This window comes from Dendrobates tinctorius, unplaced genomic scaffold (genome assembly GCF_039654945.1).
Source record: "Dendrobates tinctorius isolate UK_male_01 unplaced genomic scaffold, ASM3965494v1 ptg000074l, whole genome shotgun sequence".
Taxonomy (NCBI): Eukaryota; Metazoa; Chordata; class Amphibia; order Anura; family Dendrobatidae; genus Dendrobates; species Dendrobates tinctorius.
The window spans coordinates 1,286,522-1,309,606 of NW_027361742.1; the positions used below are offsets into that span (position 1 = coordinate 1,286,522).

Consider the following 23,085-nt stretch of genomic DNA (forward strand, 5'->3'; position numbering starts at 1 on the left):
TTGGTCTTCCTTTCCTGGGGAGGTCCTCATGTGAGCCAGTTCTTTGTAGCGCTTGATGGTTTTTGCCACTGCACTTGGGGACACTATCAAAGTTTTCCCAATTTTTCGGACTGACTGACCTTCATTTCTTAAAGTAATGATGGCCACTCGTTTTTCTTTACTCAGCTGCTTTTTTCTTGCCATAATACAAATTCTAACAGTCTATTCAGTAGGACTATCAGCTGTGTATCCACCAGACTTCTGCACAACACAACTGATGGTCCCAACCTCATTTATAAGGCAAGAAATCCCACTTATTAAACCTGACAGGGCACACCTGTGAAGTGAAAACCATTTCCGGTGACTACCTCTTGAAGCTCATCAAGAGAATGTCAAGAGTGTGCAAAGCAGAAATCAAAGCAAAAGGTGACTACTTTGAAGAACCTAGAATATAAGACATATTTTCAGTTGTTTCACACTTTTTTGTTAATTATATAATTCCACATGTGTTAATTCATAGTTTTGATGCCTTCAGAGTGAATCTACATTTTTCATAGTCATGAAAATAAAGAAAACTCTTTGAATGAGGTGTGTACTGTATATATATATATTGTATATACAATATAAATATATTGTGATAGTTACAGATTATATTGTTATTTGTACAGTTACATTCCAGAAGATACTATAATTATTCTGACATTTCTCATATAATTCTGTGACCTCCTCAGAATATTACCCACCCAGCCATGTACATACTTATTTTGCCTTTTCCAAAGTGTTGCCATAAATGCACCAATGGTAATGATTATTTTCTTAATACAGCTCCATGTCAACCAAGAGATATCACTACAGATGTGCAATGTGAAAACAATGATGCCTTAATATCATGGACAGAGAGCAAAGGAGCCGTCTACTACCTGGCCGCACTGTCCGGAAATGGAACGATCTCCAGGTGCAACACTACTACTACACAGTGCTCATACCCGAGTTTACAATGCGGACAGTCCTACAATGTGTCCGTAATGGCAGTAAACTACGCGTGTGACAGTGTACTCTCTGCTGTAAGCACATTTGAAACAGGTAATTATTATATGATTTGTATTAAAGTCATTTAGCTAATAATGGGAGTACATTCATTCATAACCTCTAGCAGGTTGCACCAATGGTATAGCCCTCCATGGATCATCTTATTGTTAGGCTGAGTTCACACGTGGCGTTTTTTTTTGCGTTTCTGCGGCGGTTTTAACCACGTGATTTTTCCGCGAAAAATAAGCATCCCATGCATTCCTATGGGATTCCGCAATGCTGTGCCAATGCTGCGGTTTTTACCGCGGCGGAATCGCTTCGCGGTAAAAAACGCAGCATGCTCATTAATTTTACGGAATTGTGGCGATCCAGCACCCATAGGAATGCATTGTTCCGCTTACTTCCCGCATGTGGCTGTGCACACCATACGAAAAGTAAGCAGAACAATTGCGGATGGTACCCACGGTCCGGAGGAGAGGAGACTGTCCTCCGGGCTTTGAGTACCATATCCCTGTAAAAAATAGAATTTAAAATAAAAAAAGGTGTTATTCTTACCTTCCGACGTCCCGCACAGCCTTCCCGCCTCTCTCCACGCTCTCGTTCCCAGTAATCCTTTGCGAAAATGCCCGCGATGGCGTCCGTTCTCGCGGGATCACAAAGTCTCACAGTCATTCGCGCGACGTCATCGCAAATTACCGCGAGACTTCGCGATCCCGCGAGAACGGACGTCATCGCGGGCATTTTCGCAAAGGATTACTGGGAACGGGAGCGTGGAGAGTGGCAGGAAGGCTGCACGGGACGCCGGAAGGTAAGAATAACACCATTTTTTATTTTTTTTTTATTATTTTTTATGTTTTATCTTTTACTACTCATGCTACATAGGTGGCCTCAGTAGTAAAAAGTTGGTCACACTTGTCAAACACTATGTTTGACGAGTGTGACCAACCTGTCAATCAGTTCTCCAAGCGATGCTGCAGATCGCTTGGAAAACGCTAGCATTTTGCAAGCTAATTACGCTTGCAAAATGCTAGTTTCTCCGTGGGAAAATCACGGGAATTTAAAATGCGATTTTCCCGCGGAATGGAATTCCGGAACTCTCGCGGTAATTTCCGCGAGAGTTCCGCTACGTGTGAACTTAGCCTTAAGAGGATCCTTCCAATAAATATGGATTGCCTGAAGCCAACATCTCCCTTTTAAAGGTGATGTCCCATTTTGAACATTTCTGGCAGTTCTCTTGGACATGTTATACATGTTTGATAGATGCGGGTCCCATGCAATAATGCCCTTGATTGGATATTCCTTACATTTTAAAGATCACTGATGCAAAACAGGGAGACCCAAAGGTTACGTGTTGGCCCACCTATCTTTTGCCAAATTTATGTATAAATATTTGACCATAACAAGATGGACATTGTGATCATTCATTAGTTTTATGATCTTGTGAAATAACTATTCTTTGCAATGATATTCTCCCCGGATAGGTAGTTTTTATATGTAAACTCCCTTTATGACAAGAAGCAGGGATTATTTTTCACCATCATAGCAAAATAACTGAAACTATATTTGCAACATAAGTATGAGCCGTCGAATTTCTTGCCCAATTTCTGGCACAAAAAGCTATGAAAAGTCACAATTTTGAGCTTGCAGAAAAAAATGCGCATTTTGGTCTTTTAACACTATTTTTGCCGCCCAGCTCCGTAGAAAATGGGTAGAGCTGGGGCGCAATGTGGGTGGGATATGGCGTGGTGACCCCACTTGTCAAAATAATTACAAGCAGGTACTTAAAAGGCCTTATTCATTGTTAGGCGTGACTTCTTAATGAATCCAGAGTGTCTGCGCCAACATGCCCCCGCAACACTGGTGAGAAAACTGGGGACTACGTCTTTGGAGTTTGTGAGAAGAACAGAGCACCTGAAGGAAACCCACTTAGAACTTATAACTTCTAGCAGAGGTTGTCCTTGGTAGGATTTGCAAGGCTACATTGCTAACCACTGAGCCCCCGTGCTGCACGTGTACTTGTAACAAGGTGGCACGGGGGGTAGTTATGGCCGAGTTACTTAAAGCCACAGTCCACAGACAGAGTGCACTGAGCAAATGGTCAGCGAGAACCCCCAGCCCCTTGTTCCTAAATAGGACTGACACAGCTTCTTCCCACGAGTTACTTTTTCTTCCCAGCCACTGTAGTCCGGCAATCAAAATCCAGGGTCACCGCTGTGATCCAACAGGGATAACTTTATTTTATGTTTTTTGCAATAATAATGAAGTATGAAAAGGTAGTAGAAAAGAAGATACAACACTGGCTTCCTGCTCTTTCCCTGACACTATCCACGGCTGAACGCACAACGGCCACGGTAGCCGAGATCAGGAAACCAGTCCACTTGCTGCAATCTGGACGCTTATAGTTCCTTCAACTGGGGCCCATCTGAAGTCCTGGGGCCTGTGTTGTGCTCCTTTAGTCCTTAGTCCAGGGCAGCAGATTTCCTCCCTCTTGTGAGTCTGGCAATGCTCCGTGGTGTCCTTTGGCCAGAGGCAGCAGATCCTCTCCCTCCTGGGAGTCTGGCAATGCCCCCGCTGCAACCACATATCAGCTCAGGGTTAAGGTGCAGGAGCTTCTGACCAGGAGCAGCAGCTTCCTCCTGCCTTCCTGCTGCTGGCCCAGCTCCCAACTTAACCCCTAACTGTCCCTAGCTTAACAGTAGTAATTAAATGGGAACTTCCCACAATACAGTACATAGTAAACAGGTACAACATATGGCGGTTCACACAGTGCAAACACAGCATAGGAATACATAACATATATTACATTAGTACACGAGGCATAAACAATACAGTAAATGCACACATCATGAACAGGAGTGCACATAAGAGAGAGGAGAGCAGATGGGGGTTTCCTGCCATACTATCTCATTATTGCTGCTCAGTCATCATTACATTTAGAAGTCATTGAACTGTGAGTCGCTGTGCACATTCATTCTTATTACTATTGTCACATTTTATGTACAAGGTCTACTTAAGAAATGTTTATTTTTTTGTAGATATTGTAATATATTGCTATTTTTCATAGCCAAATGGATAAAAATATAAATAAATCTTTTTCCTTCATTCCCAGCTCCATGCCAGCCACAGGAGTTGACTGCCAATCTTGACTGTAGTAGCCAAACCGCATCCATGGTCTGGAAAGAGAGCGATGGAGCCCGGATTTACACTGTGATGATTGAAGGCATCAATGGTGCTGTATCTTCATATACCACAACTAGTACCTTCTTCGCCTCCAACATGCTAGCTTGTAGTCAGACTTATGGGTTTTCTGTTCTGGCAATTGGTGGAACATGCAACAGCTCGAAAAGTCTTACAGTTTATGAAAGCACAGGTAATTGCCTTCAGTGTTTAGGTCACGTCTCTGCAGTATGAGTAGCTATAAGGGGCAAGATTAAAGATATCACTATTCTACGATAACATTATAAATATAATTGGGCCACATTCAGTTGTGTAATGATTTTTACCGTTTTCCCAGCTCCTTGCCCTCCACTTAATGTCACTTATACAAGAAATTGCCCAACTTCATTGGCTTCAGTGACATGGTCCCCAAGTGCTGGAGCTGTGATGTATCATGTAACCGGGACTGAGACTGGGGGACCGGAGATCTATTGTCATAGCGCCAACACTGACTGCTGGCTAACGGGTTTAAGCTGTGGATTGTCATATAATGTAAGAGTGGAAGCTGTGGGACAGAAGTGCAGTAGTAATACTAGCTCTTCATTGCTCCTAAAGACAGGTAAGCTCCGCTATTAGATAATTTGCTGCATTAATTGTTTCTTAACACCATATAAAAAGCAAAAGGTTAATTCGCCACCTTGGCCATACATAATAGGGTAATTCATCAAAGTGTTTTCACCGTAAAACTTGCATAAAACACTGTAATTATGTTCAACTTTTGGCGTTTTTATTCCAGTTTGAAGCAGGGCTCCAAAATCGTCAAAACTGGAGAGCCAGTCTGTCAAATTCATCAATAGTGCAAGTGTTTCTTATTCCAGAAGTGTCCCAGAATATACAGTAACACTGGGTCGTGGGCTATCCGATAAAATATCAGAGCATTTGGCCATGTTATATGCCAGTGTGACTCCGGCCTTAGACTCATGCTTCCTGTTCTTTTGGAAGTATGATATCACAAGCAGCGTTACAATGACTGATAACACTGCTATACATAGCTGACAACACAGGATCCAACATCCATAACATGTAATATCACAGCTGACTGAACTTCCTCACTGCACAGTGATGTTTTCACATGCACATTAGATGCTTCAATGCAAAAGATAGAGTCAGGAACAGTCTAATGTATATGAGGATTTCCTGAATGAAACAGGAACTACAAATCAAGAATAGCATGAAAATGGTCATTGTGAAATTGCAAGACAACAGAGCTTCTTTATTCAGGAACAATCAGGAACAATATATGATAATTTATTTCTGATCTATTAAGCTTATTTGTGGGTCTCTATCTGTGCAGCATCTACAGAAGGCTGCTTCATCTTCCATACACAGACACAGGAAAAACAGAAAATGCAGTCACATGCTCTCCCTGTGTGAGCCTCTGGGAGTATTTTTTCTAAACTTTCTAAAAAGCATACAAATCTAGCAACTAAATACTCATAGACCGGAATGGAGTTGTTGCACCAAACATATTCCAACACTCCCACTCAACAACTACTTATCTTGTTAGTCCCATGGCGGTTCTGAAGTCCACAAACTTGGCTCTTGATAATGGCTTTGTCATACCATCAGCTACTATCTTGTCAGACTCGCAATAAGAAAACTCGAGTACACCACGTTCCACTAAGTCACGTAAGTGGTGATGCTTAGTCCTTGCAATAATCTTCTCACTGCTGGCAAGTTTAATGCATCCTTGGTTGTTCTCATAGATAACTGTTGGTTGAGCTAATGGCTTGCCTAAATCTTCCAAAAGTTGTTTCAATCAAATTACTTTTTGACTTGCATAAGCAGCAGCCATATATTCCGCTTCTGTAGAAGATAATGCCACTGACACTTGTTTTCTGCTGGACCAAGAAATTGAATTTTCTGCTAACTTGAACAAGTAACCACTTGTTTATTTCTGATAACTTGAATCTCCAGCCCAATCTGCATCCACATAACCTCTGAGAGTGAGATCTCCTGATGCAGATATCTTAAGATTTGGCCTTTGAGTTTCTTTAAGTCATTGAAGAATTCTCTTAATTGATTTCCAGTCTCTTTGGCGTGGCTTGCTTACACGTCGGCAGAGAATTCCGACTGTGGCTGTGGTATCCGGACGAGTTGTGGTTGCTATGTACAGAAGCGCCCCCACTGCTTGTCTGTAACTCTCATTGCTGGGTAGCAGTTCTTCTTCTCTTTCCAACTTTAAGTAGGATGGATCCAATGGTGTTGATGCACCTTTGGCTTCTGACATTCCAAACTGGTTAAGTATTGAGGAAATTTTAGAACTTTGGTTGAGATGAAAACTGCTATCTTCTTCTCTCTGTGTTTGGATTCCCAAATAAAATGTCACATTTCCAAGGTCCTTAAGGCCCCTTTACATTTAGCGATGCACCAGTGATCCCGACCATGATACGACCCGGTCAGGATAGCTGGTGCATCGTTAAATGGTCGCTAGTGAGCTGCCACACAGGCAGATCTCACAGCGACGTAGCGACGCAGCAGCGGTCATTATTTACCTTTCAGACACGGCGATCCTGACGTCCTCCCACCCGCGTCCACGTGTCGCTCGTAGGTGCCAGCAGGAAGCGCCCGATGAGAAATGGAGCTGCACGATCTCGCCAGCGACAGACAGCGGGGGAGCCGGTCTGAGGTAAGTATCACACATAGCGATATCGCTAGCAATATCGCTGCTGTGTCACAAAATCGGTGATGCTTTAGTGATATTGCTAGCGATATCGCTATGTGTAAAGCCCCCTTAAGTCTCAAAGTGTTGGTTGAGAATTTCACCTAGCTTTGCAATTTCCTTTTCATTGTGATAGCTCAGGATCTCCCATGTCTTGAGTTGGTGAAGGGACTCCATGTCCTCATTTGCGGCATTTATCCACTTCTGATTCTTGTAGATAAGCAGTTTTTGCATCTCTTGCCATGACTGTGGCTCTGGTTCAGGAAGTGTTCTGACCATATAAGAAAGGCGTCTAGCTGGGATAACTTTGTTTGGCCTTTCTGATCTCCTGACTGGAGGTTGACTTGGTTCTTCAGTGTCTTCCTTGGTGGCGTCAGAACTTATCCACACTTCAGTATTTTCCTTTTTGGTGTCTGGGTTTGGTGATTGAGATTCTTGTTCTTGCTTCTTAGGTTGAATAACTGGTGTAACTTCATGGAATTTGAGTGATATGGAGTTTTCAGCAATCACTACATCTCTGCTGATTGTTACTGTGTTAGTCTCTGGATGCGGGCGTCTGTGTCCCTTTTGAGTTTCACCAGGACTCCTTGCTTTGTTTGTGATTCCAACTTGGAATGTTTTTCTTTGGGAACATACATAAACGTTTTGCTTCCAAATATCCTGAGGTGCTTCAGGTTAGGCTTCTCGCAGTTCCATAGCATATATGGAGTTTTATTTGTGGCTTTACCTGGCACTCTGTATTGAAGATTGCAAGCTGTCATGATGGCTTCTCCCCAATACGTTGTAGGTAGATTCACTTCAAACAACATACTTCTTCCACTTTCACAGAGAGTGTGGTTCTTTCTCTCTGCAATGCCATTTTGTTCTGGGTTGTATGGAATGGCAGTCTGGAACATGATTCCATCATTTTTCAAAATGGTTTGCACCTTACCACTTGTATATTCTGTTCCATTATTTGCATGCAGGGCTTTTGGCATTCTTCCAGATTTGTTAAACACTACAGCAAGATATTCTTCAAGTTTCTGTGGAACTTCATCCTTACTGTGAAGTAGGTAGGCGACTGTATATCTGGAGTAGTCATCAATAAATGTGAGAAAATATCTCTTCTTGCTAGGAGTTTGAACACTCATTGGACCACATACATCTGTAGGTCTTAGATCCAGAGGATGTGCAGATCTAGTGGTGCTTATTTTAAGAAAGGATTTTCTGGACATTTTCCCTTTAAGAAAGCTAGTGCACTTCATCATTTGACAACACTGGTTGATTTCAATACCATTTGCAAGTTGAGCTAGCATCCTTACTGCTTCTGGGTCTCTGTGTCCAAGACGTCTGTGCCATACATGATACAGTTCTTATGTAGATCTTGTCTAGCACTGTACACTCTTTCTTTGCATTTTAGCTGATAAAGTTCATCTTGGATTTTTCCTTCTGCAAGAGTGTGACACTTTCTTTGAGATGATGCAGCTGTTATCTTTAAAAGTAACCACATTCCCTTTTTGCGTGAGCTTCTTTACTGATAGAAGATTGCTTTCAAGGCTGGAAATATAGAGGACATCCTTTTTTGGGATCTTTCTGCTTTGTGCTGAGGAAACTGGACAGTGAAGGTAGCAATCTCCTACTCCTTCTGAAGTCAGCAATCTCCTACTCCTTCTGAAGTCATATAGTGACCATTAGCTAAGATGACCTTTTCTCACTTGCTTTCATTAGGGTCAGTGAAGAAATCCTTGTTTTGTCATATGGCTGTTTGCACCAGAATCTATACACCATATATGTTTTACAGATGGGCCTCTACTGGCATTAAATACAGCTTCAACAGATGCAGAATTTTCCTTTACAGCTGTTTTAACCCTTTGATGACTTTTAAGCTAACTCATACTTGCTTTCCAAATTCTGCAGTCTGCTTTAAGGTGGCCGGGCTTTTTATAGACAAAACATTCATGACTTTCTTTTAGAGTGCTCTTATATTTAAGGAAATCCCGTGTCTTTAATGCTGTATATGCTCTGGATTCATTACTGCTGCTTACACGCTCCGTTTTTCTCTTGAATTCATCCACAAGTTTGCCTTTAACATACTCTAATGTCAACTCATCATCTGGCCGTGCATTTAGTGCAGTCACGAGTGTCATAGCTTTCTGGAAGACCACTTAATAGAAGTGCAGCAAGATGAAAATTTTTAATTTCTTCTTCAATACCCCTGAGACACTCCACAATCTCTATGGTGTTTCTGATATAGTCCTGCATATTCTGTCCATCACTTAGCTTAGATTGATACAGCTTTCTCATGAGATAAAGCTTATTGCTGAAATTTGATCTTCACTTTCTGTAACTCATCCCAAGTCTCCTTTGCAGTTGCTCACTTACATATATGCACAATGTGAATATCATCTACACTGAGGGAGATTGTGCTTTGTGCTTTCTGATCCTTCTCTAGCCAATCATCTGGTAATGGGAGAGACACTTGTTCCTGAGTATATTCCCACGTACCTTCTCTTATGAGCAGCATCTTCACCTTGAATTTCGAGGACTGGTAGTTCTGGTTAGTGAGGCTTGACACTGAGAACTTGACAGGATTGCTGTTAGTGGACATCTTCTCTGTTGCTCTGTGCTTCTGTTACTGTGTTACTCTGGCCCTGTAACCTGTTGGCATCGGATTATTCAGGATACTCTCCAAGCGTGTGACAAGAGAGCTTCTTTATTCAGGAACAATCAGGAACAATATATAAGCTTAGCAGATCATGAATAAATCATTTGTGTGTCCCTATCTGTGCAGCATCTACAGCAGGCTGCTTCATCTTCCATACACAGACACAGGAAAAACAGAAAATCCAGTCACATGCTATCCCTGTGTGAGCCTCCGGGAGTTTTTTTTAACTTTATAAACAGCATACAAATCTAGCAACTAAACACTCATAGACAGGAATGGAGTTGTTGCACCAAACATATTCAAACACATTTTTAATCTAGATTGTGGTTTAGATATAAAATCATTGCTAAGAGTTTTTAAAAAATATATTTAAAAGGAATCTGTTAGTAGAATCTACCTTCCTTATCTGTCTATATGGGCATTTACATAATAGGAAGCTGAATAAAATGATTATTATTATTATTATTTATTGTTATGATATTGTTATGATACCTGATATCTGTGATCTGATGTCTTGTTCCAGAGAAATCCACGATTTGCTTATATGTAAATGAGTTGTTAAGATCTATGAGCCAGACATAGATCTCCCTGAGAATCTGCCTCCAGAGATTATTATAAAATTAAGGGGGCGTTTCCAGTGTGGTGTGTAGTGGTTACCAGTGTGATGTGTAATGGTTACCAGTATTACCAGTGTGATTTGTAATGGCCGCTCTCTGCTCTACTGATCTCACTGCAGAGCTGTGTGTGGTTTTACCTGACACATCTGCAGGTTTCTCTCAGCTTCAGCTTCCAGCTCACAGGCAGACAGGGTTGTGATACAGCAGAGCTGTGAGAGCTGCAGCAAATGTTCTGCTTTGCTGTGTTAGTTACAAGTCTCACACTGGTAACTACTTTATTTAAAATAACCTATGGAGGCAGATTCTCAGGGAGATCTATGTCCAACCCATAGATCTTATGGGATCAGCACTGCTTCGTAACAATATTTAGAGGCCACTCACAGGTAATTCATTAAGATGAATAGGGCTGATATGCCATACCATAGCATGGCTGTTAAACAGTGTGATTGAGCCGTGGTATTTAGTTTGTAAATTTTATATCTGCTGAAGCTGGTAACAGATGAGCTGAATGTGATGGCAGTCAGACCCTCACCGATCTGACATTAATGACCTTTACTAAGAATAGTTCATCAATATCATCCGTAGTGAAAACCCCTTTTAATAAGCCATGATGAGACCTGTAACACAAATTTTCATTTTTCTACTGTCCTACCTAACTGCTGTGTGCCATATTATTTCCCAAGCCATGGGGTATGTTTGTAGTTTTATCAAGACCCTACAAACTACACTTCCGTCCAAGATGTGCACAGCACAGTCCTCGTTCCCTGCTCTGATGGGAAGTTCGGTGCATGTGCAGAAGATACAGCATTCGGTTTCAAAGCTTGTGAGCACAATTACCGTAGTTTATCCAGCCCCTGTACACAATTTCCCTGGTGAAATCCCACATATAGGGGTAAAGGAATGGGGTGAATTACAAAATGAAAACCATGGGAAATAAACAAGGAGGCAGCCATCAATGTGGTCCTCGTGAATCCTAGATATTTACCTGATCTCTCAATATTAGCGTCCACATTGGAGATAAAGTTGTGGGAGATTTTCTGTAACACGTTGGTCACTGTTTCTCTTACAAGCAATGTGGTATGTGTGTGACTAGTGTTATTTAATAGGATTTTATAAATGCATCTTTTACTGTTCCAGTCTGAGAGTATGTCTTTGTGTGATCTATGGTCTATCGCTCTGAGAATATAACAAAAACAAAGAAAAAGATAGGCCATAAAAGGGGGATCACCACAAACCAGGAGATAGCGTTTAGAAGCAAATTTTATTGGACATGAATGCACCAACACACACATTTAAAAACATTTAAAAGTCATCCATGTGACATAGCTATAACAACCCTAGGCTCATAATACAGCCTGCAACCTATAGCAATACTCCAAAAAAGATTGTGCAAGTGTCAGCCAAATGATCATAAAAACAGCATACCAAATAGTGGTTAACAGTATAAAATGCCCTACCAAGGATACAAAAAACCATATATTATATCTGATCTGAACCTCTGAACCCTGCAAGGCAAAAGTCAGCAAGATGACAAATAATCACAAGAGCCATACACACTAGAAATATATATGAACAGTGACAAAATGGAACAATGAGTCACTGAGATCACAAAGATACATGCAGATAGAGTGCATATGGGTTCAGGAATGAGGTCATGATAGTTAGTTACCACTAGGATAGCTGTTCAGATATACAGGTGTTAGAACCACAGGCTAGAAAAAACACTCATGTTAGATTCCATGAGGGAAATAGTACTACATATAAAGACCCATATGGAGTAGAGCCAAGTGCAATGTATGCCCGACGCGTGTCGCCACCAGCAGTGGCTTCGTCAGGGGTAGTAATCATGGTGTAGTCATGTCCTTAAATACAGTCAGTGATTGAACAATCGCTCTGAGAAACAATCATTATCTCCTGATGATTTTATCATTTTTGTAGCCCCTTGTCTACCAAACAATACTGCTGTGCACATAAATTGTGAGAACGACTCTGCCGTGTTATTATGGGAGGCAAGCAGAGGTGCATTGGACTATGCTGCCATAGTGAAATATGGTGAGGACGTGGTGTACTCCTGTGACACCGAAAGTACAAGCTGCATTGTGTCAGACCTAACCTGTGGGGCATCCTACTCCTTCTCTGTGTTGGCTAAGGATATGGAATGCAACAGCTCATATACTACAGCCGTTGGCTTTGGTGCCGGTAAGTTCTATATTACTTTATTCTTCCCTTAAAGAAGTCCAAGAAGTATTGTTTGTCCTTGCGGAGATTGACATGCTAAACATGCTGAGATGAGGAGACTTAAAGCCACAATGCTCCTCTGGGCAATATGCAAATTGCCTCTTCAGCGAGGAAGAGGACTAGAACTCTACTGCCACCTATTGGAAGTAGCAATCCTAAGAGTTCTAGTCCTCTTCCTCGCTAAAGAGACAATGTGTGCTGTGCCTGGAAGGAGAAGAGTGATAACTTATTGTTATTAAGGGATTTGATTGGAGACTGCATGGGAAGGAAACAGAAGTGTATGGTTCTGTCAATTGATTTTGAGAAAACGTTTGATAGGGTCTCGCATGTGTTCTTGTTTAAAGTTCTGGAGAGAAAGGGATTTCCTAAAAAATTTGTGAATGGGATAATGTCTTTGTATGATTGTGTGTCAAGTGAGTTTCTTGTTAATGGGTGGTTGAGTGAGAAAGTGAATATTAAGTCTGGTGTAAGGCAGGGGTGTCCCATGTCCCCTGTCTTGTTTATATGTGTGATTGAACCCTTGTTGTGCTTGGTGAGACGTGATAAAATGGTGCGATGTTTGTTGGTATCTGGGAGTGGTGGGAAGCATGTGAAAGTTCTCGGATGTATACTTTAGATAATGTTGTGGCTGTGAGTGAAAGTGTTGCGTCTATGAGTAGAGTTAAGTTGCTTCTGGAGTTTTTCTGTGGTGCATATGGCTTTAGAGTGAATTGGAATAAATGTAGTTTTAAATGTTTTGGGGATAACGGGGTTAAAATGGAGGGGGTAAAGTGTGAGGAGGGTGCTATCAAAGTGCTGGGAGTATTATTTAATAAGGACTTGGAAGGTAAGGAGAGCTGGGAGGAGTGTGGATTGCGCATAGAGCGTAAGTTAAATTTTTGGCGACTGAGAGACTTGACCTTGAGTGGTAAGATTCTGATCATAAAAGCGGTGATTCTTCCGATTTTGCTTTTTATTGCAACAGTTTTTCCATCGTCTTGTAGGAAAATAAAAAAAGTGGAAAAGTTAGTTTTTACTTTTTTCTGGAGCAGTAAAATAGGGAAACTTAAGAGAGAGAGTCTTTTCAAGACGTGTCACCATGGTGGCATGGCCTTTCCAAACATTGAGATTTTTCTGGGGCTTCAGTATATCAAAACTGTTTATTTTGCTGAATCAAAAAAATAAGGGAGTGTATATGGCAAGTTATTCTGCTGGTTGTATGTTATATGGCTTATGTTGGAGAAAGAGGGATGCTAGAGTGCTTCTTGCTTTCCAGTATCCTGTCTGGTATAAGGTGATTGAAAAGTTTGTGAGGAAGCATGATTTACTGAGTGTGCCGATGAATGATTTTAGAGTGGCCAAGAATGTGATGAAAATCTACGGTGGATAGGAGGCTCACGCCCCTCTTTTAGAGCCTGGATTGAATTGGTGAACTCGGTTATTCCGTATGAGCGTACACTATATCAAAATAGAGGGTGCCCGGGTTAATTTGATGAAATTTGGGATAGGTCATTTTCTTTCTGGGGCTGTAGCCTCTAGGCATTTTTGCACACTTATATATCTCTTATTTTAGAGATATATGCAAGCTTTGCCATAGGAAGTTTTAGTAGCTTACTTTCCGTCCATATAAGATTTACACTTTCCTTCCTTTTTCCTTTTTTTGTTGCCATTTATTTATATTTAGAGATACATCGTCTCTTAGTGGTACAATATTACACTGATCTTTGTCAATTTTGGCAGCTTATATTGGGACTTTCAGGTCTCTTATTGTGATATACATCACCCTGTTTATTTCTATCCAAAAGACATAGGTCTGAATTTTTGTGGCAGCCTGCAATAAGTCTTTCTGATTGTGCTCTAAGATACGCACTTTATTGCTCCTTTGTATTTAATGCCTTGTCATGCTATGTATCATTATTATGTCAATCATATTCTCCATTTAGGTCTTGTTTTTTGTAGATATTTGCAAATTGTCTTATGTATTATTACATTGTGTGCCTTTGCCCAGTATATTGGAGGAGGTGAGCACTAGGTCCTTATTTTAGAACCTTTTTCTCTGGAGTGTCATATATGGCCAAGTTGTCATGGCTTTTTTAATTGTTTTTAATTGAACTTTTGTCACTTGTGTGAACTTTTTGTATGCCAATAAAATGTATCATTTTTTAGGTCATATTATGGTTCTGATTTTGCGGTTGATTGCGCCCGTTGTACACACTTCTTTCTCTTGCTTTTGGTCCTTATAGTTATGTGTGTGGTCAGCAGTCCCCCTTAAATATTTTGTAGTGCCCTAAAGTTTTTTGTTTCTATATCTGCACTATTGAGGGCAGAGAAAAGTACTGCAGTGCACAGGCGCCGGAAAAGGTCAGAGAGGTCCGGCGCCTGGGCACTGCAGTACTTTACTCTGCCCTCAACAGGACAGATAACGTACGCCTGCGCAGGAGCCGCGGCAGAAGTAAGAAGGAGGACGTCATCGCTAGAAGATGGGAGGCGCCGGACCGGACCGCGACACCCATCAGACAGGACCGGACCCCCGGGTGAGTATAATCTAACTGTTTTTTCTTATCTTTCAGGTTACATCGGGGACTTATCTACAGCATTACAGAATGATGTAGATAAGCCCCTGATGGCGGTGGGCGCAGCTCATAGAGCAAAAATGGGGTGACAGGATCCCTTTAAGTCCTGTCCGCTGAAAGAGTTACCAATCTAAAATAGACCCGATCAGCATGAGATCCACCCATGATCTCTGCAGCATTTCTATAAGGTGTTTTTTTCAGAATCACTTAGAGCAGGGTTCCCCAACTCCAGTCCTCAAGGCCCACCAACTGGTCATGTTTTCAGGATTTCCCTTGTATTGTACAGGTGATGCAATTATCACCTGGGTAATACTAAGGAAATCCTGAAAACATGACCTGTTGGTGGGCCTTGAGGACTGGAGTTGGGGAACCCTTACTTAGAGAGTCATGCCAACTGAAGTGGTGAGGATATTTCTATCTATATCTATTTCTTTACCTTTTATCATTCATTTCTAGATTTTTGTTCCTTTAATGGCAGCACTTGCATCAATATTTTAGGCAGCAGATCTTGCAGGCGATCCTCAGGAGATGCAATAATTTACTACCTGAAGGTGATGCCACTGACGTTATTTTCGATGTCCTGAGGACCATTAAGGTTGGCAGAGGAGGTTCGTCAGGAATGTTTGAGAACTGTTGGGTTAATGTGATGCCTCTTGGTCCTTCTTCATGTTTTAACTGGCTCCCTGAAGCCAAGTGGCACATGCTGCCATGCTAATCTAGAGCATTTATCCATATAATGTCTGTGAATAGGGTCTTTGTGGAGAATCTGACCTGTAACTGTGGCACCCCTGAGGGTTCAGTCGCCACAGAGGTACTGCACCTCCTCCTGAGGTGTGGTACCCCACTATCCAGGTAAGGTGAAGACACCTGACCACACTCCAACACCTGTATCCCATACAACATAGTAGTGTAGCAAACCACCTTTGGTGGCTCCCTGCTTGGAACACGAAGACTGTTGGGCGGTGGGTGAAGCTTAGACTACACAAGAGAGCGGGCGAATATTAGGAGAAGGTCAGTCTGTGAGAGAAGATCCCCTGAGAGGGATGGAGTGAAGGAAGTGCTGCAGCAGACTCCTGTGACCAGGAGCTGCTGGCACAGGAAAGAGATATAGAAAGCCTGATTCTTCAGAAGGAAGATAGTTTAGTACGGAACGTAAGAAGAAGAAGAGAACTAAGGACTAGGGTCACGGCAGAGCTCTTCCTCAAGTTCGAAGCGCATGGCCGGGGTCCGGTCCCGAGGTTGTATGGATACTGATGTACCTGCAGCAGACACCGGAGGAATAGAAGTTGTCACCACTTAATTCCCACCTAAGATTTGGGGGCACAACAGCAACGTGGGTGAGCCGGGACTTGATAGCAAGGAGTCCCCGAGGCAGGCTACAGCTGTCTGCCGCACAAGTAGAGTTCTAAGTAACATCAAGAAGGAGGAACTTGAGTTTAATACGCAACTACAAGTACTTCAGATTAGGCACTAGTGTGGAGACATTCGGAGAAGGCACATGTTGGAGGAGTGCTGAAAAGGTGTACTTTGCCTTGCCTGGGAGTTGGCTGAGCCCCTGACCTGGAGGACACGGCACCGAAGTGGGCACCTTTATGTGCAACAGACTGTGAGTAAAGCTTTGGAACTACATATGTGGCGCCCCTGAGGCTCAGTCGCCACAGAGGTACTGCACCTTCTCCTAAGGTGTAGTGCCCCATCACCTAGGTAAGTTGGGAACTCCTTTCCACACTCCAACACCTGTACCCACACACAGGATAGTTCAGCAATGGGCCGGATTGTGGCTCCATGATTAGAGGAAGCAGAGCACCTTTCGTGGGTCCTTGCTTCGTAACACGAGATGTGCTGGGAGGTGGGTGGAGTTAGACATAAAAGAGTGGGAAGGTTTAGAATTGGAGTTCAGTTCAGTTGAGTTCAGTTGAGTTCAGTTCAGTCTGGAGGTCAGCCTGAGGGGAGCTCAAGGTGGAGGAAGACAGTCAGGAGAGGCTGAGGACTGGTCTTAGTGGAACGAGCTCCCTAGGAAAGGAACAGAAGGAGAAAGACGTAGAACTGCAACCTAAGCTTCCATAAGAGAGAGCAGGAACAGCACGGAACGAAGGAGTAGGAGAACAGAGAGGAGTTGTGGGTTGGAAGAGGAACCCTGCCTATAGGTTCTCAGCGCAAGGCCGGGGCCCGGTCCCCGAGGTTGAATGGACACTTATGGTTCTGCAGCAGACACCGGTGGAGTAGTTGGCTGTAAATGCACTACTCCCATCTAAGACTTGGGACACAACAGCAACCGAATAGAGAGCCAGGACTCAGAGAGGAGTCCCCGATAGAGGCTACAGCTGTCTGTCATACAAGTAGAGTTGTTAGGAATATCTGACAGGAGGAACTTCAGAGTACCACGGTACTGGAGCTCTTCACACTGAAGGCGCAATAGAGGAGTCGTTCAGGAAAGGTACATGTTGGCGGAGTGTTGGAGAGGAGAAGCCTAACTTGCCCAGGAGGTTGATTGAGTCTCTGCCCCGGAGGACACGGCATGGAAGCGGGCACCAGTGGTTACCAAGAACAGTGAGTAAAGCGTTGAAACTGCAAGCCCTGGTGTCCTCCATTCCTTGTTGCGTCAGCCAGCACTGCTACATTCCCTGCGCCAGACACTACACCATCAATGTGTCCACATCTACACTGCCCTGGGACAACAGCCCTGCCTGTGGAGGGCTATAGCACCATTGCTGCATCCCACCATCTGTCCCAGAGGATCTGTCTGCAGCGTCGGCTTAATATCTCCCTTGCCGAACACCACAGGTGGCGTCACAAACTATTCAATTCCATTAACCACACACCACCATTGACATTGGGCGCCCAGGGCCACGGACCAGGTCACAGTTGCAGTGATACTTTCCCCCTGACACTGGCCCGATACCGAGTACCCCACTGCCCTGGGACTGGAGGGCGACCCACATGCCCTTGTGTCCTCCACTTATTCTTGCGCCTTACACCCGGCTCTGCTACATCTGCTTCTTTACATCATCTCCCCACTTGCCAACCTCCTCTACACTGCCCTGGGACTACAGCTCCACCTGTGGGGAGCTTCAACATCATTGCTGCACCACACTATCCGTCCCAGAGAAGCAACCCTGCAGCGCTGGTCAAACTGACCAGAAACCACAGGTGGCGTCACGAATCATTTCAACAACTTTATCCCCATCACTCTACCCCTTTTACATTGACCGCCTGACGCCACGGACCGGGTTATTGACACTGTGACATCTCCCATTGCAATCAACGGGCCCGGCACCGAGTACCCCACGGCCTCTGGGGGCGAGTCAATTTTGGCATCACGAACAGGATGATGAAGCCCAGTATCACCGGGTCCTTTGTGCTGAAGATTTATTGGACTTAAAATTGCTGAAAATGTGCAAAACAACCAAAATGATAGACTGTAAAATGGACTCTCAAAATAGCCGCCGGCGGGTTGAAGAAGGGCGTGACAACATGGGTGGCCCTAAGAAAAGAGCACAAACTGTCCTGGGCCTCCCCTGCCTGAACTTCTATGCAACAGCAACATGGCCCACCCCCAGGGGGGTTCGTGTACTGGCTTGGTATGGAGGAAGAGGAAGGAGGCGCCGCCCCAGGAAGGAGGAGCAAAGCCCTGTGGCGGGAAAGGAGCCCAGAGAGAAGTGAGAACATCAGGACGCCATGTTGGAAGGAGGACAGAGGCCAGGAGAGGGCGGTGGAGAAGAACACCTCTCCACCGGCGCAATAGTCACAGCCACTGGCCTGCTGGGAACCATGGACCTGGAGCAGCTGGAGGAAGAGATTGCCCAGCTGAATGACAACCTGCAGCTGAGGCAGGCCTTGCTGAAGCAGCGGAGGCAGCGCACCCAGGAGGGACCTGCTGAGGAGATACCCATCACCGCTGCACCAGCCTCATCGCCGGCAGCATCTGCTACCTCCGTGGCACCCGTAACATCGCCACCAGCGTTTGCTGCCGCCTCCACCCTGGCACCGCTGCCGGACCCCGCCGCCTGCCAGGAGGTGTTATCCTCGGGTCCAGGGACCGACATCACTATGGAGGCTGTGCTCCTGCCTGGACCTGATGCAGCTGCGCAGGTCCCATCACTGGCACCTGCTGCTACTGCCGACCTGAACTCTCCAACACCGGACGATGCTCCACCCGACCTACTGCCGATGCCTGCGGAGGACCTGAACGGCCATGAGGAAAAAGGTACTGCTGCCGCCCCTAAGTCCTGGGAAGCCCTGTCAGGCCCCATCGGGTCCCCGCCTGTCCCAACAGTCACCGCAGCCTCCATGTCCATGGCAGCATTGACACCAGCTGCGCCCCCACCAACACAGTGCACACCAGCCACACAGACACCGGGTGTGGAATCCAAGATCCTGGTGCTAGGCAAGGTGCCTATAGACAGAACTGGTCCTGTGCTTGCACAGCCATCAAGTGGCAGCACCCAAGGTTTACCATGCAAGCGACCAAAAACCAGGGCAGCAGAGATACCACCTGAAGCTGCTGTGCTACCCTCGCAGGCAGCTCCTGCTCAAAGACCAGCTGCCACCCCAACTGCACGGGCAGCCACCAATCTAACTCCTTGGGAGGAAGAGTACCTGCAATTTGTTAATTCGCCAGGAGGTGGACACCGAGACAGTCTTCCCTGGAAGCAGAAGAAGAAGCCTGCTTTCACCACCCCAGGAGGAGACAAGCATTAAAAATGATTGCAACTAACTGAACTGTTACCCAGGAGGGTATTGGCACCGTTGTGCCCCATTGTTTATCTTGTTTCCAGTTTTTGCCTAGTTTTTGTCATCAGTTTTCCCCTTTTATACAGAACTGCAGTGATCATGAACTTGAAATGATTCACAAACTTTGTTGTAAACAGTTTGCGCCTCTTAAGGTGCTCTCTCTTGGTTTTACATGAACAGCCTTCCACAAGGACTACCTCAGACATGGAGTTCTGCTCCAACCCCAAGGACACGGCAAGAAATCCCGGCTGGGAGCGGTGTCCAGCACTTGCAAGAATTACTGTTGTTTTACTGTGAAGTCTTTTATAATGTGCTTTATGAAAGAGTTTGTAGCAATGTTTAGCTATCTGACTAGGAACACTGTTTTAATAAAAATGTGAAGTTTTGAATAAAAATTTGAATTCAGGTGACGAACTAGGAGTCAGCAGTTGTCACCTATGGGTCTAGAAGAAACAGCAGAATGTGAAAATGTGAATGATAAAGGAAAATATGTTGCAGCAGGGATAGTAGGCCCTGAACTGGTAGTTAACTTCTTAGCAACGGTTACTGCCAATAGCACTTTAAATTAGGTAAAATGTTAAATTATAGGTAGTCTGTTAACTTGTTCTGCAACATTTAAGAATCAGTGCCTCCCATATTGGGAAGTTTAGTTTAAAAATTGTTTACCTGTTAAAATGCATTTTAAAAATTTTGTATGTTCCTTATGTGACACCTTTGTTTCACTTGCAGCCCACGGACGTGCTGTGTTTAATGGGGGGGTATGTGGCGCCCCTGAGGGTTCAGTCGCCACAGAGGTACTCCACCTCCTCCTGAGGTGTGCTACCCCACTATCCAGGTAAGGTGGAGACACCTGACCACACTCCAACACCTGCATCGTGCACAAAATAGTAGTGTAGAAAAGCACCTTTGGTGGCTCCCTGCTTGGAACACGAAGAGTGCTGGGAGGTGGGTGGAGCTTAGACTGAACAAGAGAGTGGGAGAATATTAGCAAAAGGTCAGTCTGTGAGAGAAGATCCCCTGAGAGGGTTGGAGTGAAGGAAGTGCTGCAGCAGACTCCTGTTACCTGGAGCTGCTGGCACAGGAAAGAACTATAGAAAGCCTGATTCTTCAGAAGGAAGATAGTTTAGTCCGGAACATAAGGAGAAGAAGAGAACTAAGGACTAGGGTCAGAGCAGAGCCCTTCCTCAAGTTCGAAGCGCATGGCTGGGGTCTGGTCCCGAGGTTGTATGGATACTGATGTTCCTGCAGCAGACAACGGAGGAATAGAAGTTGTCACCACTTTTTTCCCACCTAAGACTTGGGGGCACAACAGCAATGTGGGTGAGTCGGGACTTGATAGCAAGGAGTCCCCGAGGCAGGCTACAGCTGTCTGCCGCACAAGTAGAGTTCTAAGTAACATCAAGAAGGAGAAACTTGAGTTTGATACGCAACTACAAGTACTTCAGATTAGGCGCTAGTGTGGAGACGTTCAGAGAAGGCACATGTTGGAGGAGTGCTGTTAAGGTGTACTTTACCTTGCCTGGGAGTTGGCTGAGCCCCTGACCTGGAGGACACGGCACCGAAGTAGGCACCTTTATGTGCAACAGACTGTGAGTAAAGCTTTGGAACTACATGCCCTTGTGTCCTCCACTTATTCTTGTGCCTTACACCCGGCTCTGCTACATCTGCTTCTTTACATCATCTCCCTACTTGCCAACCTCATCTACACTGCCCTGGGACTACAGCTCCACCTGTGGGGAGCTTCAACATCATTGCTGCACCACACCATCCGTCCCAGAGAAGCAACCCTGCAGCGCTGGTCAAACTGACCAGAAACCACAGGTGGCGTCACAAATCATCTCAACAACTTTAGCCCCATCACTCTACCCCTTTTACATTGACCGCCTGAGGCCACAGACCGGGTCATTGCCACTGTGACATCTCCCATTGTAATCAACGGGCCCGGCACCGAGTACCCTACGGCCTCTGGGGGAGAGTCATAACTATACAGTAAAATAGTTATTCAGAAGTGTGAACAATAACCGTCTTTCTGAATTAATTTCACGTCTGATCTTACTCTGAATAGCAGCAGACACTGGCTGCGATGTCCAGTGGGAAAGCAAGCGGCCAGCGTCGGACTGGAACACCTTGGGCCCACCAGAGAAAATCATTCTTGGGGCCCACTATGTAGCTGCATAGAGTTAAATACCAGACCACCAATTATGCGGTAAAACACGCTAATATCCGGGTATAATATAAGGTTGTACATGTCTTAATTATGTAGCAGGAGTTGGGGTAGCCCCTCATAGAATATAAAGCAGCCCCCTCACATAGTATAATGCAGCCATCTCATAGAATATAATGCAGCCATCTCATAGAATATAATACTGCCCCCCTCATAGGGAATAATACTGCCCCCCTCATAAGGTATAATGCACCCCCTCATAGGGTATAATACTGCCCCCCTCATAGGGTATAATACTGCCCCCCTCATAGGGAATAATGCACCCCCTCATAGGGTATAATGCTGCCCCCTCATAGGGTATAATACTGCCCCCCTCATAGGGTATAATACTGCCCCCCTCATAGGGAATAATGCTGCCCTCCTCATAGGGAATAATACTGCCCCCCTCATAGGGAATAATGCACCCCCTCATAGGGTATAATACTTCCCCCTCATAGGGTATAATACTGCCCCCCTCATAGGGTATAATACTGCCCCCCCTCATAGGGTATAATACTGCCCCCCTCATAGGGTATAATACTGCCCCCCCTCATAGGGTATAATGCTGCCCCCTCATAGGGTATAATACTGCCCCCCTCATAGGGTATAATACTGCCCCCCTCATAGGGAATAATGCTGCCCTCCTCATAGGGAATAATGCTGCCTCCTCATAGGGAATAATGCTGCCTCCTCATAGGGAATAATGCTGCCTCCTCATAGGGTATAATACTGCCCCCCTCATAGGGTATAATGCTGCCCCCCTCATAGGGAATAATGCTGCCCTCCTCATAGGGTATAATGCTGCCTCCTCATAGGGTATAATGCTGCCTCCTCATAGGGTATAATGCTGCCTCCTCATAGGGTATAATGCTGCCTCCTCATAGGGTATAATGCTATATAGATATATAGATATAGAGTTAGATAGATATAGATAGAGAGATAGATATAGATATAGAGATAGAGCGATAGATAGATACAGAGAAAAGATATAGAGATAGATAACGGATAGATAAATAGATAGATAGGTATAGAGATAGATAGATAGATATAGATATTAGATAGAGATATACTGTATATAGATAAAGATAGATAGATATAGATGGTAGCTAGATAGATAATAAATATAGAGATAATAGATATAGAGATAGATAGATAGATATAGAGATAGATAGATATAGAGATAGATATAGAGATAGATAGATATAGAGATA

The 23,085-nt window shown here is 44.3% G+C and overlaps 1 protein-coding gene across 2 annotated transcripts in view; it reads left to right on the top strand.

Moving 5' to 3' along the window:
• Positions 1–23,085, top strand: part of LOC141096332 (uncharacterized) — a 161,956-nt gene that overhangs the window by 125,360 nt on the left and 13,511 nt on the right. Inside the window, exons 16-19 of one of the 2 annotated variants that reach the window (XM_073582863.1) lie at positions 805–1,062; positions 4,118–4,378; positions 4,523–4,783; positions 12,086–12,346. In XM_073582863.1, coding sequence (XP_073438964.1) covers positions 805–1,062; positions 4,118–4,378; positions 4,523–4,783; positions 12,086–12,346 — 1,041 coding nt within the window. The remainder of the gene's footprint in view (positions 1–804; positions 1,063–4,117; positions 4,379–4,522; positions 4,784–12,085; positions 12,347–23,085) is intronic. The other variant, XM_073582864.1, reaches the window with a different exon arrangement.